This window comes from Synchiropus splendidus, chromosome 8, assembly GCF_027744825.2.
Source record: "Synchiropus splendidus isolate RoL2022-P1 chromosome 8, RoL_Sspl_1.0, whole genome shotgun sequence".
Taxonomy (NCBI): domain Eukaryota; kingdom Metazoa; phylum Chordata; class Actinopteri; order Syngnathiformes; family Callionymidae; genus Synchiropus; species Synchiropus splendidus.
In genome coordinates this window covers 16828683-16847833 of record NC_071341.1, presented here as the reverse complement: position 1 = coordinate 16847833, position 19151 = coordinate 16828683, and the positions used below count along the sequence as shown (strand labels likewise).

The window sequence follows — 19151 nt, the reverse complement described above, 5'->3', positions numbered from 1 at the left end:
TGACAGATGTTTGTCAAACTGTAATAAAATGTGAAAACTTGACGAATCTCTTTATTCCGACATAAAAATCAAGCTATTGTTGGGACGTAGTGGGAACTTATGGACAGCAGGGGGCGCTGTTTCTGTTTCTCCTAAATAGACACTGGACTGATCAGGGATTTGAAAACTTAATGTGTGAGCAGCTGGTCATAATGTTCTGGCCTTCCTTCTGCTCGTGACGCTAAATAAAATCTAGATGAAATATACATTTTATTAACAATAATCAGGACAAAATGCTTCAGTTGCAGAAATATTAAAGTGCATCTCGAGTGATGACACAAGAGGGCGGATGACCTATGACCCCCCCCCACAATATTCTGGGTCAAGTTTATCAAATGACAGCAAGTGTGTTTAGATTCAACAACCCGCTCTGTCATGTCAGAGAAAAAAAAAATCTAGAAAACAACTCTCAGATATTTGACCCTCCATTTTGGACTCTGAGATGGTTTGACCTTTGGTTCCTCCAGCAGCTCCGAAGACTCCCTCGATCTGTCAACCCCCAAAAGTGAGTGGTGTCTCAGGTTCCAGGTGTGAGAAGAATGATGGTCAGTGTGGATCTGGAGGACGGATCAGAGTCTCGCTGCTCCAAGAAAGACTCGTCTGAACTGGTCAAACTGTCCGAACCGGCGCCGCTGTTGGGTCACAGACCGGTGACGGAAAGTGAAAATGCTCCTGTGTGTCCGCGTCCTTCACCGGATGTGAGATAAAGAGGCTTGTGATTCAGCCCAGCGGAGGGGGGTCCAGAGTCCGGGCTCAGCCCTTGTTGATGGTGTTATAAGTGGGCTGCGAGCCTGGGTCCAGGGGTCTGCTGGCCGACTTCTCTGCGCTGAGGTCCGGCTTCTGGGCCTCCATGATGGGTGTGTGCTCCTCGTCCTGGTCCGAGTCGTCGCAGCGCGGCAGCTGCAGGTAGGTGGTGAGTCCGTGCAGGTCGGCCAGCATGTGGAAGGTTCTGAGCAGCAGGTACATCATCATCAGACCTGTGAAGAGGTAGACTGGAGGAGAAGGTGAGGGGGGAGAGAGGGGTCACGCCAGGTCATGAGACACCATAGCTCACTACCACTCACCCATGACGCCAACTTGGTACAGAGCCTTGAACCTCTGACCCGGCTGGATGGTGGGGACGAAGTCTCCCAGCCCGATGGTGCACAGCGAGATGAAGCAGAAGTAGACTCCATCCAGGAAAGACCAGGAGCGCTCCAGGATGCTGAAGATGGCCGCTGGGGCCAAGAAGAAACACAGCACCAGCACCAGGAGCAGCAGCGTGAAGTGGACCACGGTGGCCGGGCGCGGCTCTAGACCGGAACGGTGCAGCAGGCTGACCGGGACGTAGACCAGGGGATACATGAGTCTCTGGACGCAGGCCGTCAGGACCAGCATGGTGAAGGGGACGCCGATCAGGGCGTAGACGATGGAGAAGATCTTCCCGCCGTTGGTCAGGGGGACGATGTGGCCGTAACCTGGTGAGAAAACAGACGTTACTGCAGGTCGTTGTAAGCTTTACAACTTTCCAGCGGGGTCCAGAAGGCTCAGTCCTCTCCTCCTTGACAAACATCAGATCTTCTCCAGTCTCACCATCCTGGACCTCAGAACCACCATGGACAACTCAGGCCACGCCTTCCCAGCTGCCACAGCTTATTGTTTTGAATTGTTGATTTGAAGTAAAACAACCATCTCGCTCCATCAACATCTCCTCTGCTGACGCTCTCCTGCACCTCTGACACCAGGACCCCAGCAACGTGGACCTCTGGAAGTCTCACGTCAGAAACACCAGTCCCACAGGCCTGGGGCTTTCGGGACTGATTTTCCAGGCCTTGATAACAAAAGAAACACTTGAGAGATAAAGCCAGAATTGGACTCAGATAAAGTCGTGACTGCTGAGTCATGGTTCCGAGGATCTGCTGCAGATGCATGTCGCGTCACTTCACGCTGTCAGATGTTCAAACATGTGACCTCGACATGCTAACTGTAGCAGCAGTGGAGGCTCCTCAGCATTGACTGGTCTCAGAGAGCAGCAGACGGCTGTGGACGTTGGTCTGAAACCTGCAGAAGCCTTGAGCAACTTATTGACCAAGACGCGGTAGAACCGCAGAGATAACTCGCAGTTGGGTAAATCCAGTTTTGAGATTCAGCACTTGAGTCACGGCATCGTAGAACATTTGACCTGCATTTGCTTCTCAAGCTTGGCTCCTGAGTCTCGAGTCAGAGACCTTCAGGCTCCGGTGCTGCCTAGTAGAGGGTGAGGCTCTGACACCAAGGTGCCAAGAGTCCGAGGTGACTGAGCTCAGCGACCCTTCACACACTTGCGACAGAAGAGTTGACCTGCTGCCCACGAGCATGGTCCCCGGTTCAACTCTCCGGCCACACCAGAAACATGGAGCCCACGACATCACTGCTCCAGAATCTGAGCGAGGGCTCGCGTGTGGTCTGACCATCAACCATGAGGTGGTCATGGTGATGAGGCGGCTGTCCTGACCAGCGTCCACGCTACAGCTTCCTGGGGTCAGGGGATTTCATTACCAGCTGAGTGTTGAGACACGTAGCCGTGTACTGTGTACTAGTGTTGAAGCACATGTGCAGTGAATTGGCAACAGCAGTGTGTGGACAACACTTTTAAATATGGCCAAGACTACTGACTATTTCAATAGTCGACTCTTCACAGACTATCTTAGCGATTGGTCAGCCTGTCGGCGTATGATGCGCACAAGTTGACGGACACGTGACTCGTCTGAAGTGTTGTAAACACTTAAAAAATTGTATGTTTTCACATCCATTTTTATGACAAACATTTCTATCAACAAAAATATGAATATGGTGTGGGAAATATGTCCCGTGTTGATGACATCATCGCTCTATGTTCCACTTCACTTTAATGCAGTTAAGTGGACAAAGGTTTAGTGGGCGTCTTTGCAGTAACACTAGAGTCATGTCCAGTCCAGAAATGCAACTGTGCTGACTATTATTTGTATTTACTAGTGTACTAGTGTATTTACTAGTGTGTTAGTGCTCGGCTACTTCCTGCTCGGGAGACACTCGGCTACTCCCTGCTTGGGTGAAAAGTACAACCAAGAAAACCTTGCATTGACAAAGTTAGTTTTTTTGTTGAGAAGTTTTGAAAAGAAAGCGAGGCGGCATTGTGTGACATCATCAACATGCGGCAGCACAAGCACTTCATGGACTTCTTCACGTGGTGTGATCGGTGTCATTGACTCGAGCAGTCAAGCCGGGACAAGTCGTCCTGCAGTGTTTAGGACCCAGACGGAACCAAGATTGATCTTTTCTAAAGGATTTTCTCACCAATTTGCTGATCGGCGTCTCAAATCTAAGACCAGAGAGACAAGAATCCGTGACTCCTGATACGTCACAGCGATACTGTTCTTCAGCGGTAGCATTTAAGCATGGGCCAGTCACATTACACACAGCAGCACAAATCAGATTGTTCCAGAGCTTCAGAGCAAACCTGGAAGGCTCTGAGTCTCTGCTGCAGCAGTAGCGAACCGTGACTGTAACCGTGATCCTTCTAATGTTTGCCAGTCAAAGCCAGTTCCTGCTGCAGATGGAAGCGTGACAGGCCGTGTTTGCTGTTCCATCCTGCTCTCCTGAACTCGGCCCCTCAGCAGGACGTGGCTCTAATACTGGAACAACGATGAAATTCAATTAGCAAATGTGATCCCCATGACTGACAGCAAGGTCCAGTGCGACAAGTTCCCTCCCAGAAGAAGAGCAGGACCGGCTCCTCTGGTCACTGATGAATCCAAACCACAAAAAACATTTGGGACCACGTGACTTCACTCAAAAACAGAAACATTCTGTTTCACTTTTCACCTCTAAACATTGTTCTCCGTCTTATGTAGAAACCAATGTGGTTTCCACAGGGTTTTAACTTCCTGTCATCGCCCACTACTGGCTGAGAGGTGAAATTACGCAGGTCGGTATCCTGAGTGAAGCAGCATCAACGCACCTGGCTGCACAGACTGGCTCCAGCTTTGTGTGTAAAACTGTAAACTAGTTTCACAGCGACATGAAAACTCTTAAACTCTTAGCACCAAGCAGTACACGGTGGAACCCCTCCACCCGTTAAAGGAAGGGAGAGCAGGGGAGGCTTTCTAAGAGTTTAGATGGTCTCTACTCCGCGAGTCAGACCCGTTCTCTCCTCCCAGGCATGTTGAACCATCACCTCCGACAGAGGCTCCACCTTGAACCACCTTGAGCTGTGACCAATGCCACAGTCAGGACACTACTGCAGCCTGTTACAAGGGCTCAGCTCTGACTGGACGTTTTCTGCTTTACGCTGAATACCGCCGAAAGAGGAAGTGAGCTCAGCAAGACCTGTGGTTTCAGCTGAAGAGAGAAGTGACCGTTTAATGGAAGGTTTCTAAAGAGTCAGTCCTGCGGGCCATGACGATGCTTGGACCTGGACCTGCCCCAGGGCCTCCTCCCGGGGAAACAGTTCACCGCGTAGAGACAAGAAAATAAACAGCTTGGCTAAAGAAACGGTTCATTCAGTTATCACTGAGTATAAAGAAGAATCTCCATCAAACGCTTGCTGATGTCACTGAAACATTCACAAAGTCCTTGACCAGAACCATTTCTCAGACTACAGTCCAGGACCAGAACCACCTCTCAGACTGAAGTCTGGGATCAAAGTCCAGTCCGTTTGTGACCTACTCACTAATAAACTGACTTTCAGCTGTCCCAAACTTAGAAGCACCCGTCCTCATCCACCAAGCTTCACACCAACACGACCTGAACCAGCCATGAGCCAGTGGAGCCAATATGCCTCAGCACTGTGAACAGAAGAAGGGGGCCAGAGGCTGAGAGACTCACCGGCGTCAACCTGCCCGACGCTCCACAATCACCTGAACCTGAGAGGAAGAACACCATGACTCCAAACAAACAAAAATGTTGAGTCCCATCTGCAGATTTTTGTTGAATTAAAATCTCTTCTCTGAAATTTCTTCACTCCTGTAAATGATTCTGTTGAACTCCTGCAACACTAAGGAGTCAAGTCAAGCGTTGGCTCAAATGTATGACTACATGTCATTATACAAAGGAATTATTCTCACTAAAGTCGAGTCAAGTCATTTTCTGTCTAGTTTGTGATTAAAAATAACTGTCTAAGCATTCCACAGCCATAAACAAACCAAATGTTGCCAAAGACAGTTTCACATATTCTATACAACTCCAAAATATCCAGCATTTTCATGTGCATTACCGTCTCCATTGATTTAGTTCAGAAAATATGTTGAAAATTTCAGCCCAATCAATCGTGACGTGCTCAAAGGTGCTGACTTGCATTCCTGTCTTACTTTCTCTATTCTGTTTACACACACACGCATTATATGGCACTAATGTTTAAGCACTGCCAGTGTGACCTCAATATAAAAAGAAAAAAAAACTGAACTTCATTTTACAAACGTTCTGATCTGCCAAAACTAACATCATAGATCAAGGTACAGGAACACATGACTGAGCGTGGAGGCATTTGGTGTCAGTTTGCGCCGTGGTTCCCTGTAAATACTAGTGAAATATAGAGCTGCAACCAGCCATTATTAAGGTAGTCGACTAGTCACTGACTTACAGTTGCTGAGAAGTGTAAAACACATTTACAGACTTTTGAAACAAATTTACAAACTCGTGGAACAGATTTATAGTGAAAGGCATTTCAAAGTAATTTCCAAACGTGAGTTTGTAAATTTGTTTTCAGAGTTTGTGTTTCCAGTGTATGCAAATTTTTACGAAGAATCGTACAGAAAGAGAGGGAACCAAAATACGGATGTGATCTGGAAGTGTTTGTGGGAATCTTCCACTTGTACCAATTGCGGGGCGTCACCATTGGGAGTCGACCAAATGCAGAAAGTTGTGTCAAATTTACAAACTTTACAAACTGGGAAATATACTTACAAACTCAGGAAAAAAATATTCTCTTAAGACATTTGTGAATTTGTATGAAATGTTGTAAGCGTTTCACAATTTGTACATTTGTTCCAAAGGTTTGTAAAAGTGTTTTGCGCTTCTCATTCACAGTACCGACTACCATAACAATGAGCCAACTAGTCGGGTCACGGCAACATGGCTGACTGTATATGTAAAATATAAATTTTCAAAATGATGTAAAAGACTTGCGTCATGTTAGATGTGGTTTTGAAACTTTATACTTCAATTTTATGGCTCACAATGTGGGGTGAAAGCTGTTTGTCCTTTGATGTCGAATGGTTCCATACTTCCAACACTTTTGGGTCGTGGTGGCGCCGGAGCCTTGACATTCCTCCCGTGACATCACGACCAGTTGATTGATGAACTTATTGCCGACTGATTTAATACTCGATGAAGCTCCGGCCCCCCACGTCCCCGGCAGCAACACTGGACCGGACCCGCTCTAAACTGGTAGGTCCACTCCACGTCTCTGACGGATTCCCAGCTCACCCCGTTCATGAAGGCAACCACCAGCAGCTGCCAATAACAAACTCCCAACAGCTGATTCTGGTTCCTCGGACTCGAACCACACACACAGAACTGGGCCCTCAGGCTGAACTTTCACATGGAAACTAAAGAGAGGAGCACGACATGTTGGATGAAAGAACGGTGTCATCAGCGAGGGTTTATTGCGCAACTTTTGTTTTTCTATTTACCTCAGCAACTTAAAGTCAAACGAGCTTGTCGACGCCTAAATGCAAAGACCAAACAGCAATGAAACGACTTGGCAGCGCGACGCGACACGCAGAGGTCTGGCAGCGACTCACCGACGGTGGTGACCAGCGTGTTGGCGAAGAACATGGAGGATGCCAGGTCCCAGTTGGAGGCGCGCGACGAGTTCCGCAGCACCGACAAGCCGCGCTTGTGCGCCCGCAGCACCTTCTCCAGGAACAGGTCGAGGCCGGCGGCGCTCACGCAGCTCTGGTTGAGGAAGCCCTGCTTGAGCAGCTCCACGTCCCGCCGCAGCTTCTCCTCCTCGGGCCGCTCGATGCTGGAGAAGACCAGGGCGCCCAGCAGCAGGTAGATGACGTAGAAGAGGACGAAGCCCGTGAGCAGCAGCCACGACTTGCTGAGCGACAGCATGGCGACCTCACCTCCGGGCACCGGCTGACGAGACGCTCCACTTTCCCTTTCTTCTTCTCCTCCTTGTGGGAACTTTGGAGGGGTTGTCCTAGTTGAACTTGAAGCCCTCCTCCCCCCTCCCACCGTGGGAGGGGTCCAGGAGAGCATCCTGCTGCTGAGCAAACTTCCTGGACTTGTTTTCCTCACACACACACACTCACCAGTGAATCAGTAGCTCTCTTATTAGTCTGAGAGACTGGATGAACACATGACGGAGTCATTTATTCACGGACACTAACTTTAGTCAGTGGGAGGGAACCAGAAATCGATTAAAGCACAGAGGGAACACAACAACTCCTGCACTGTTTGTTCCTCCCGCTGTGTCAAAGCAGGCCCCTCCAGGTCACATCATGAGGCCAGAGCTCCCAGAACCGTTGCTCAACAGTGGAGATTAGAATCATCTGTTCAAGGGAAACGGCTGCGTGGTGAACCAGCCTGCACTAACTGAGATGGTGACCGATACGTCTTGTTGTCTCAGTCTAGAAATGTTCACGTTCAGTCTGCGTTTCTGAAATCTGACGTGTCGTGTCCTTTTCATCCCACTGAACTTTTTCATCCATACAGCCTACAGTTAACTAAAAATGCAGTTTTATTTTGGTATGTGATCCATTCCGTTTGGTTGGAAGGTTCTTCGACTTGAGTCCTGCTCCTCTTCTCCACTGTTATTCTTGACATGGCAAACTCCACCGTCTCAGTCTGCTGCAGCGCCCCCTGTGGTTCAGGTGGTGTAACTAACTGAGGGTTTACAAGTGAACACTGGTGACGGCTCAGCCATGTTGTTTTCTCTCTGCAGGACGCTGACGTGAGCCCTGTGTTGTTGCTGTTCTATATAAAAGTGCAGCTGACTGAGCTGCAGGGTCACAGCGGCAGCTCTTACGCCTGTTTTCCTCCTCGCAGCACAAAGCTCCGTTTGATAACAGATGTTGCAGTGAGCTGCCATGACTCAGCAAATCTTAAAGTCTTAAAGCCGCTGCTCCACTGATCCTGCAGACTCCCGAGTCACAGCGAGTCACATTAGGACCTGAGCGGCAAGACATTCCTCAGGTGACCTTGTCAAGGTCACAGGCCTTGTGAACTCGGTGTGAATCTAATGAAGATGTGAGTTGAACTCTGCTGTTGGAGCATCTGAGCCGCACCTTCACCAGCTGACAGTCAGGTGAGACATTCTTCTGCAGGTTGGACTGAACCTCAGCAGCTTGTCGGGCAAAAACACAGCTTTCATCTGCAGTATCAATTTATTCATCGTCCTCACATCGACTGATCAGAAAATACTTTCTTTTCAGGGTTGTACAAACCGGCAACACGCAGAACAAAGAGGGGGTGAATTCAAACGTCTTCCTCCAGAGGGAACGTGACGTCTTTGGAGACCTGTTTGGCACAAACTGGAAGACGTTTCTGTTTGTCTGAGACGTTCGACTAAAGAAACACATGCAGGGATGTGAACCGACAACAAAAAGCGGATGAGTCCAGTGCTGAGGGACAGAAACCTCACCGACCTGCAGTTACCAATCCAACCACTTGATGCCGATCAAGTGTCTCCGCCGGACGCCATGTTTGTTATGCTGCAGGAAGACAACCCTCTCCTTGGTCTTTCCTGGCATAGTGGAGACCACTCTGGCGCGGAAACATCTCATGGACCCTCAGTGTTTGGCACGACCCCCTCCTTTCTCCTGTGGCTGTCATGTGATCGTCGGCGGAACCTGCCCCGGCAGAACAACCCTCTTCAACAGGCTGGCTGTTTGCCACAGTTTACCACTAGTTTTAATGAGCAGGAAGGTCAGCGTCTGTCCCACACACCAAGCCGAGAGGGCATGGCGGCCCGAACATTAATCTGGCACATGAAGCTCGGAAGAATTTGGCTCCAAAAACGAGTTATGGAATCATCAGAACAGTGCCGAAAGTGGGGGGAGAATGTGGCTAAACGTTACTCAGTGTTTGTGTTTCCTCCTTCCACATCGAGCGTAGAGTGGTTGGGACGTGTAACTGCAGGCGCGTGACAGAGCGACTGATGCTAGAACTGAAGCGGTGAACAGGTTGTGTTGTTAAAAAAGCTCCGGTCCGCCGGGGTCATGTGATCAAAGGAGAGTCCGGTGAAAGCGTCCGGAACTGGATCTGAACGGTGCAGTTGTTCACTCGGCGCAGTTCCTGTTGTAGTCGCACGACAAGCGGCGCTTGGCCGCCACGATCTGACTGTGGCGACTGGCTGAGGACAGGCCAGGGGAGGGGCGGCGGTTGGCCGGCCACGGGGCGGGTCTGCTGTCCTGGGACACACAGAAACATGGGAAATTCACCTTCAAATCAGACTCTTTTTAGGACCCTGGGAGCACAGACGGGTCCACCTCACACTGTGGTTGCATCATTAACTGACCACGCTGAACACCGGCTCCTCCAGCAGAGAAAACCTGGTTCAGAACCAGCTCTAATCTGGACGGAAACAGAGACAAGGACAGCGGCAGCGCGCCCTCTTGTGGCCGCTCGTGGGAACTCACCTGACGCGGCCTCTCCAGGCGCAGCGTCCTCAGCAGCAGCTCACGCGACGCACCGCTCGCGCGCTTGTTTCTCTCGACGATCATTTTGTTCAGGTCGTGGAAGCCGTCGAGGAGGCTGCGGGAGACACACGAGTCGGTGACTTCGGACCTTTGTTTCTGCCACAATCAGACGCTTTTATTCTTCTCTGCTGTTGTTTTCAGTTTAACAACATATTCCATATTAAATCTGACATGAACAAAAACCTTGTTTCAGCTTCAAGCACTTCTACTATAAGTTCATTACTATTATTATTATTGTCATTGTTGTCATTGTTGTCGAGCACACATTTAGGCGGAACTGATGAAGGTTTCTCCAGTTGTTTCTCACTTCTGACCTTCTGATAATAACACTATTCCATCCTTTCGAGCATGTAACTGCTTATGCACCAGCGTCAGATTTAATGTCAGGTGCCAGTATTTTTCATATATGGAACGTGAATTGAAAATATTGTAAGAGTTGGGGGGTTGACACCACTCCTTGGATGGTCAGTGATAAACAGTCATGGTGAATTTGTATTTTATGACTAAAAATAATTAAAATAAAATGGCATATCATTCACATTATTGCACCATTTTCCCTATAAATTTTTCACCAATTCCACTCTGATCAGTCGTTTTTAAAAAATGTTCACCAATACCTGAAATATCTGGCATTGAATATTAGTCTGGAACAGTTAAAAAAAAGAAATCGATGCATTTTCAAAAGGCAGATTAAAGAGCAGCTCCCACAGACTCTCTTTACAGGACTCAATAAAGCATCTGAAGCCAGCGTGGACTTGTGGTTAAACATTTTGTGAAAAATCGTCTTCAAACTGGCATCTAAGAGCACAACAACTCGCCCATTGACTACTTGAGTGTTAAGATCAGTCCAGTGATGACGACACCACATGAGTCAAACTTGTCTCACCGCTTGTGTTGTCCGGCTCCACACTGCAGGATCTGGGTCAGAGTCGGAACCGGGTCAAGCTCGGACGGGGAACCACGACTGGGCGGCGGGGGGAAAGCTTGAGTGAAGAGACTCGCCTGCAGGAGAAACATCGGCTGTTACCATGACGATCACCGACATCGCGGGAGAGAGGAGAACAGCGACATCGCGTGGTGAAACTGGGAACTGACACTAAGTAAATAAAGTGAACTATTTGACCTTCGTTTTGTATGTTCTTGAAGGTTTATTTTATATTTTAGCACCATATTATATACATCAAAAATTATTTTGGCTCAAACTAAAATATTAATTAATAGCATGGAAATAATTCAAGAAATTTAACATTTAGTTCAGAAAGGTGGAGTTAATTTAAATCAAACACACATTGAAAAATATTAATATATCAAAAGCAACAGTCCTGATATAAAGTTTAATCGACCCATATATAACTTGTGAAAGTAAAACTAAAATCAAACAAAATTTCAATTTATTTAAATCAAAGATATAAGATATATGCAGAACTGTGAGAATTCTAAAGCGGCTCAGACCTGCAGCATTTCAAGCTTCACTGTGGTGTAAAAATGCGAAAAAAAAAAGATCCAAAGGAGCAGCTCCTGGATTCTTGCTCCAACATCTACGACTCTACAACTGTAGTGTGTCCTGGTTCTGTCTGACAGCCCTAACTTTGGACCCCTCCACGCTGTGACGCCTCTTCACTCCCTCACAGCCTCGTGTCTGAACCGTCTGTCCCTCAGACCGATAAAATAAACAGTGTCTGAAGAGGGCCTGCGATTATCACATGCCGAATCTTCTCTGCTCCTCCGGCGGCTTCGTTTTGCTCCTAACTCAGTCAGCAGTCCTCTGGGAGTCACTTCCTGCTCCCCCCTCCCTCCAAGGTTGTTCCTCTTTCAACATTAAAAACCTCTTGACGGCGACTCACTTGAATCCAGGGGAGTTAAGACAGGTTCCTGGAAAGCTGCAGTCACATGGAAGTCTTGGAGACGCTCCTGAGCTCACCTGCTCAGCTCAGCAGCCACTTCCAGCTTCAGAACCACTCGGGACTGCCTCAGTGAGAAGTGTAGGTGTAGCAGGAAATGCACCACAGACACCTCCAGAATATATGGGCTCATTGTTTCAGAGCCGGGGGAGTTTGGATGAAGCCCATCAACAGTATAAGTCGTCAAGGCAAAATGTCCCCCGTCATCAGGACAGAATCAGAGGGGGACGCTTCAGAGTTTGTTGAGCAAAGACTTGTAAGGAACTGGACAAGCCAGCTGTAAGGGCTAGCGCCTGGTTCGCTCGACCACACAAGGGCTTCCACATTCTGTTATTGAAGGTTAACAAAAGTCATTACCAGATTGTGGCTCCGCCCCCTCCTCTCCTCCACTGCTGGCCACCACGGTCCCGAAGCTTCTCCGGATCCCTCAGCCGTCGGAGGAAACGCGGTCCAGGAGTCGTCGGTGAGTGAGGCACTCTGTGTCCAGTCGGGCGTCCACGCCGACGAGCCGCCTGTGAGCAGGAAGAAACACAGTAAGAACCGGACCTGGAGTCCACGGAGCGGACTTGCTGAAGAATGACACGAGGAGAGTGGCAAGTTTGGAGCAGGTAAAGTTGAGACAGGTCCAAGGAGAGTCATGTCCTGCAATCAAGGCAGCGACTCGAACACGGCACTCGTGCGATTTACACCACTTTCTCTGTCACCCACTGACCCACAAGTCTAATCACAGCTGATTAACGGCGACTGAGCGGCGACCGCGTCGGGAATCCAGGTCAATCTGGAGCCGCCGTGCGCTCAGGCGACGCTAACGCCCGGCGACAGCTCTCCTTCAGCCTCTGACCGCAGCAGGCACTGCAGTTGTCAGAGCTGCTGATGACTGTCACTGAGACATGAGGTAAAAACACAACAATACTTTGATACTTTGTAGTCGCAAATACTCAACAAAACACCATGAGGAGTGTTCAGTACTGCTTGGTCACAAAAGATCACAATGACAACAATGAAAAGACTCCTTAACATCCTGATCAACAGCTGCAAATGTGTGTGTAGATTTGAACATTGTATATAAACACCTATAAACGTTTACAGCTAAAGGTTCAGGGTTTGAACTGTGTAAACACGGTTCGTTCCTTCCCTCAGCTGAGTGATGTGTTCAGGTGCAGCTCGGAACTTCCAACTATTAGGCCTATCAACGTTTGCTCTGATTCACAAGGCTAGTTTTGGTTTGATTTGAGGTGTATTTGCTTGGTTTGACGGAGTCTGGCACTAGAACATCTGCTTCACTTTAAAGGTCAACATGACAGAGAAGTACAACTCACCGCCAAGTTGAGGCACCGGGTCGGTCTCGGGGTGGCTCCACGCCAGCTCACCCTCCGCCTGCATGAAGACCCCGAAGTCATCTTCTCCTTCGTCCCTCCGCTCCTCCTCCTCACCCGGCGTCTCCTCCGAGTTCTCCAGCTCCCTGCACTCTGTCTTGCTCCCGTCTCTGACTCCTTGGCCGGTCCTCCTGACACCCCGCCTCTCCTCCTCCAGACGGGGCGGGCCGGTTGCCATGACTCCCGGGGGAGCAGGATTAGCCAGTGTGAGTGAGTGCAGGAGATCAGCAACATTAGTGGCTCCTTCCTTGCTCAACAACGTTTCCCGCTCTCCACTGCTCCTCTCGGCCTCCTCCGACCTCTGAACCTCTTCATCACCCTCCTGTTCTTCCAGCTGACACGTCTCATCACCATCATCCAGCAGTTCTGCACCGCCTCCTTCTCTCTCACCACAGTCTCTCACAATCTTCTGATCTTGAGCCTCCAGCCCCCTTCTTCTTTGCTCCTCATCCTGAAGAAGAAACTCAGATTTCTTCTCCTCATATAGGTCCACCGCTTCCTGCTGTAAACCATCTCCCTCTTGTATCCACAGATTTGTGTCACTCTCAAGGAGGCAGGTGCTGCCCCCTGCAGGTGGGGAGGAAACTTGACAGTGGTCTTGCAGCTCCTTCTTTGGCATCAGATCAAGAGGAATGTTTAAATCTCCAGCTCGAGATTCTGTGATTCCAGGGTCTACGTTCACGTCAGCGGGGCACTGATGGAGGTCCAGGTTTGAAATGTGCAGACCAGATCCCTGAGATTCATCCTTCAGGTTGGTTTGGGTTTCCCAGCTGGAACTTCCCACACCCTTTCTGAGTCCGGTTCTGGAGGAGCCACACTGGTCCAGCTTCTCCTTTGGCTCAGGACCATTTTGGACATCACACACAGTAGAAGGGCACATGAGATGGTTTCTGGCCTCATCGTCTTCAGTTTGACTGACGTGGTCAGAGTCACAGTTTGACAGAGGCAGACACCTGCTCCTTTGCTCTTCCACTCTTCCAACCTCCTTCAGTCCGTTAAAGGTTCTTGACTCTCCAGAAGTCACCACATTGCTGAACGATACAGAGACGCCAAAACCATCAGCAGGAGTATCTTCACTTTGCTGCTCTCCTGGCTCATGGTTGTCCTCCAGAGGAACCTTCAAGAGTTTTTGAGGTGTGATTACATCTTCAGCTGGGGATTTCATCATGTCTGAGTTAGGATCTACAGTTTGGGTCTTCTGGTCCTCCTCATGGTGGCACTGCTGAGTCTCCACATCGTGGTCGGGCGAGAGGAAACGAGATGAAGAACACAGACTGAAGTCTTCTGTCAAACCAACGCAGCTCAGAGTTCCTTCACTCTGATCTTCGTCCCGACTTCTCTGTGATCCATTTTCAGAAACAGCTTCATTGCCGGATGGAGGACTTGCTCCTTCCTGTTCTCTGCGTCCTTTGTCCTGCTCTTCCTGTCGCCCTCCTTCACTGCGCCGCCTCTCTTTGCTAAGCCCAGCTTTCTCTCGCCCGGCAGTGTTGCAGGGCTTTCTCCATCTCCGTCCCGAGCGCACTCTGACCCGGTTCGCTCCGGTCTGGACCTGTACACCCGGGTCCCTCCTTCCTGCTTCCTTGCCGCCTCCAGTCTTCCCTCTCAGCCATCCTCCGACGGCGCTAGTGGTCCCACCGGAACCGGGCTTTGCCGTCGAGTACAAGCAGCTTCCTTTCTCAGTCCGCAGGAAAAGACACTGGGTCTGCGTTTTCCCGTTTCCCTCTGAGGTCTTCAAGGTGGCCACGGTAACCAGCGCACCGATCCCGGACTGTCGGGCATCCATCCCCAGCGGGAGTCCGTACCCCATGCTGCCCCACTCCCCACTCAGGTACACGTCAGCAGGGCGTGGGCAGCACAAGGAACTCCTTTGTGGTGGCGGTTCTAAAGGCGCCTGACTTCCACCGACGGGCTTCCTGCGGTTCTTGGAGCACAGGGCCCAGGCCCGCAGACCCCTGATGAGCGGCAGATCCCCCAGCTCAAGTCGGCCTGGGAACGGAAGCGCAACTCTGGAGCACTTCTGCAGCATCTCACGCGTGGACCCCGACATGCCGAGGCACGGGTAGTTGTTGTTGTTATTCTGCTGGAGCATGCTGCTGGTTCTGGGCCTCATTTATGATTTATGGTTCTGTCCGAGCACTTCTTATCATGAAGCGGCTCCAGTCCTGCTCCCTTCTCCGGATGAAAGTGCAATCTAATTCTCAGGGTAGCTCCTCCTTTATTCATCGACTGGAGGAGGAAAAGTGTCCGACATCTCGCCCCGGTTCTCCTGACACGGGAACCCTCAGTGCCGACAAGCAGCTGCAGAGTCGATAACAAGAGGTCTGTTTTCTTCCAGGCTCACTGTCGGCATCTTCAAAAACCTCTCATTACCGACTCACAACAACAACCTGCAGGGAAGAGAAACAAAACCAGAGTGAGACAAGAACTCCTCACACACACACACACACACACACACACACACACACACACACACACACACACACACACACAGCAGCACCAGAGCGAGGGAGTCACTTGACCTGGACATGTCAGTTGACCTGCAAAAAATCTAATGCAGAACATCCCTTCATATCTAGAGTCCTGTGGTCAGACAGAAAACACGCTACAAAGACAACAATCTAATTTCAGGGTGCAAGAGTCACCTGACAACCAGAGAATATCTCACCTGAGTAAACGGAAGAAACAAGAGTGTCAATGTTGAGAATGTTTCAGTCAGCTGCTACTCCCAGCTAGCCAGGGTCACAAGTTACCTGTTACCTGTGGCCTTGCATCATGTCATGCGGCCAAATGCAGGTAAAGAATGTGTTCACGTGGCGCCTACTGATGACATCACACTCCTCCAACGTTGAACCACTTTCAATCATCAGACAAAACAGTAGTGCTGTTTCAAAACACACCTGTATTGACACAAAGACAACAAACAAAGGCACTTTCTGCCAAAGTGTCGCCAAAACAAGAGGTTAGTGACTGTGGCCATAGTAGGAAATTGTAGGAAGTAGTTGTCTAAACAGGAAGTAGCAGAGGTGAATACCCATCAGGAAGAAGCTGCATGCCACCAAAACAAGTAGCCAAGCGACAGGAAGTCGCCGAGTGTCGCCCAAACATGAAATAGTAAAGAGTTGCCTGGACAGGAAGTAGTTGCATGTCACCTGAACAGGAAGTGGCTTAGTGTTGTCCCAACAGGAAGTAGTTCCATGTCACCCAGACAGGAAGTAGCTTAGTGTTGCCTGAACACTGAGGCCTGATCTACTGTAGTATATGCTACAGTACTGTGTATCTGCTGTTTTTTGTCAACAAAATCAACACAGTCACCACCACGGAGCACGACGTCTGTTCTTTCTGTGGACACACGCGTGTAGTAAAAATTCCAGAGGAAAATCAGAGAAACCACGCAGGTGAAAATATTTCCGTACTGAGCTCTGTGATCCGTGAGAGGCTCAGAGTGAAGCCAGTTCATTCAGCAGTCCACACATGGATGAATACTATTACAGTCTGTTCAGAGCTCAGGAGGACAGGAAGAGGACGTAGACGAGGTTGTCACCGCGTCGTCTTCCTGAGACTCAGAGTAGCGCCTCAGCAGTCCACATGGTTCAAGTGAACTCGGTACCTTCACTTTCGAGCTCCAGGACCGGGTGAACGGAACGGAACCAGCACGGCACAGATGAGCTTAGAGGGGTCGTCGTGAGTGGGGGGGTCAAAGTCGTGCACAGGAAGTTAATGTTTGGCTCGTTCCACCCACGCAGGCCGCGGAACCACGCGTCTCTCCGGCTTCACCACCCGAACCGGAATCTATAAATAACCCGTCGATGCTCCACATCAGCGACGGGATCAACACGATCCAGCCCAGACCCGAGTCCCGCCCGCGAGTCTTGGATGGAGCCTCACCTTCCACCGCTGGTCTCCATCACATATCCAGGATCAGCGGAGTAACACACGCCATGAATGAATGCGAACCTCGCCCGTGCGCGTCAGCTCCATCTCTGCTGCCGCATCTTCCCGCAGTCGCCTCCGGAGCTGCTGATGACGAGACGCAAGCGGACCAGCAGCCCACTCACGTGTGTGGCGGCGGAGCAGTGCCACGCACGCAGGAGCGGTGTATGGCAGCCGGTTAATGCCACACTCTCCCTACCACGGCGCAGAGCTGGGAGTGACGGGATGAACGCCGAATCGGCTTGAACGTCAACGGTTGATAGCGTCACATCACTGTAGAATACACATTTATTTATAGCAAAAACGGCATCATTTTATATGAGCCCTGTAGTTGGAAAGCAATTGCTTGCAAAACTGAAATGATTTAACATGAAAAGATAGATGCATTGACCTTACAAATGGCTATTAAGTGTGTCTAAATTAAAGCAAATTTGTCAGTCGAATAAACAAGTCTAGAGGACTTCCAGAAGAATCCACCAGGATTTCTGTGACTGACACACAGAACATGAAGGAGTTTCAGTGACACACCCTCGCTGTGTTTGGTGTGTCTTTTGATCGGCCTCATAAACAGAAGCAGAACATCACAGAAACTTTTTGCTGGTCTGACTCTTTCGGGGCCTAGTACCGACCTGACACAGCCACTATGTCGGCCCTCACCTCTCTCTACTGTACGCGTTTGTCCTTGAAGGTGCAGAATCTGTATGACTGTCGCGACGCTCTCCCGCCTCGGCGTGGCACTGTTCTTCTGCCATACAGGGCTAATCTCTCATCACACACTCGACCTGGCAATCGACGTCACACAGCATCGCACACAATGAGAAGACGTCATAGTTGGACACAGTTCCTTTGAGCCATTACATTAACAGTCAGAAGGGGTCAGTGGTGATCACCAGTGGTGAGGACGAGGCGTGTGTGAGTGAGTGTGTGTGTGGGGGGGAAGAGAAATAACCAACAGACTCCAGGAAACGTTCACATCTGTGGAGCATTTTTTTTTTAATTCACAGAACATTTTGGCTGAAACAATCTTCCCAAATCGTATCTGACGAAACACTTAAAAGCCTGGTTTAAAATAAACACAATCAAAGACTCCAGTTATTCTCCGTGCTACTGAACGCATCACTACTCGCTTTCCAGCGTCCAAACTGAAATCGTGAAAACTGGTGTACAAACCAAGTCACGCAAAAGTAGAAGCGCGTTCTTCCCGAAATCCTCAGCTCTCAAACTCAGTAGTATTCTAAAGTTCGTCCAAACGACTCGATATCATGCCAAAACACGTACAAAACATAGTCCTAAAAGTTATAAATGAGCATAGCAGCGATTGGGCCGAAGTCTCTGAGAGCAATCTGAAACCAGAAGGTCGCAGGTTTGATCCCGACAGCATAGAGAGAGAGCGTGACTCGCTCGAGAGCAGCTTTGAATGTAACTCTACAGTGCAGTGAAACCTGGAGAAAAGACAAGACCAGCTGCAAAAACACCCTCCCGCCTCTGAATATGAAAATAATTACAGAAGTTTCTGTTTTATTTACACGATAAAATTGGCCGGTGATGAAAGCGGAAAGTTGATGGTGAAAAACTCCAGCATCTTAAAACAGCCAGAACAAAGTGGGAGAAGTACTGACGACTAAACTAACACAACTCAAGGGCAGTTACAAAAATAACCACGTTTAAAAAGATATTTATAGAGTGACTCTTCTGCTGAGTTTTTACTGCAGCAAAAGAAATATAAAGACTCAAGCGAGTGTCGCGTGTTCAAGGTACAAAAACACCGCAACCTCAACAGCTAAAACGTTGATACAGCGTCTCTAGAAATCCGTCACCTGGGTCACTTTGGTGGTGGAGGTTTCACCTGTTCGTGTTTCCTTGGTTACCACCTGTCGTGTGATTCTTGTGGTCTTGGTTACCATGCTGAGAGACCCCTCTTCCGTGGAGGACACCTGCTGTTCTGTGGACATTTCCCGGGTGGTGAAGTCCATCCCTGAGGCGTGAAAGCTGTAAGACCCAGAGACGTCCACGTCGCCGCCCACCTCGCCTCTCCGTTGGGCCTGAGGAGATCCTTCTGGAGTTATCTGAAGGAAGCCTGGAGAGGAAGAGCAGTGGAGAGGAGGAGGAGGAGGAAAACAGACAGAAAGACAGAAGAAGAGGAGGGTGAAGTTCAGTCTTTGCAGCGAAAAAGAATGAGACACAACACATGGTTACATTCAAGAAGTCTCCAAACGGTGATCACATACCGAAGTATATTCACAGCACATAGAACTACAACA

General features: G+C 49.4%; 3 protein-coding genes across 7 annotated transcripts in view; all 3 read right to left on the bottom strand.

The window, feature by feature from the left end:
• Positions 1–236: 236 nt before the first annotated feature.
• On the bottom strand, positions 237–7366 carry kcnk6 (potassium channel, subfamily K, member 6). The gene is made up of 3 exons (XM_053872970.1): positions 6780–7366; positions 1104–1496; positions 237–1031 (listed from the first exon to the last, which is right to left on the bottom strand). The coding sequence occupies exons 1-3, from the start codon at positions 7240–7242 to the stop codon at positions 793–795; spliced, it is 1095 nt and encodes a 364-aa protein (XP_053728945.1). The 5' UTR covers positions 7243–7366; the 3' UTR covers positions 237–792.
• Positions 7367–8360: 994 nt separating this feature from the next.
• On the bottom strand, positions 8361–17009 carry si:ch211-14c7.2 (uncharacterized). Of its 2 annotated transcripts, none has more exons than XM_053872968.1 (6): positions 16846–17009; positions 12904–15347; positions 11942–12096; positions 10570–10685; positions 9624–9738; positions 8361–9395 (listed from the first exon to the last, which is right to left on the bottom strand). In XM_053872968.1, the coding sequence occupies exons 2-6, from the start codon at positions 15068–15070 to the stop codon at positions 9264–9266; spliced, it is 2685 nt and encodes an 894-aa protein (XP_053728943.1). In that variant the 5' UTR covers positions 15071–15347; positions 16846–17009; the 3' UTR covers positions 8361–9263. The 2 variants fall into 2 exon arrangements, with proteins under 2 accessions (XP_053728943.1, XP_053728944.1); XM_053872969.1 differs by lacking the exon at positions 16846–17009 and adding an exon at positions 15626–16757.
• An 837-nt stretch (positions 17010–17846) lies between these two features.
• prx (periaxin) overlaps positions 17847–19151 on the bottom strand; it is a 30584-nt gene continuing 29279 nt past the window's right edge. For 3 of the 4 annotated variants that reach the window (XM_053872302.1, XM_053872303.1, XM_053872306.1), the window contains one exon: positions 17847–18967. In XM_053872302.1, the coding sequence (XP_053728277.1) occupies positions 18693–18967 (275 nt within the window). In that variant the 3' untranslated portion in view covers positions 17847–18692. Of the gene's footprint in view, positions 19048–19151 lie in introns of all 4 variants that reach the window. The other variant, XM_053872305.1, reaches the window with a different exon arrangement.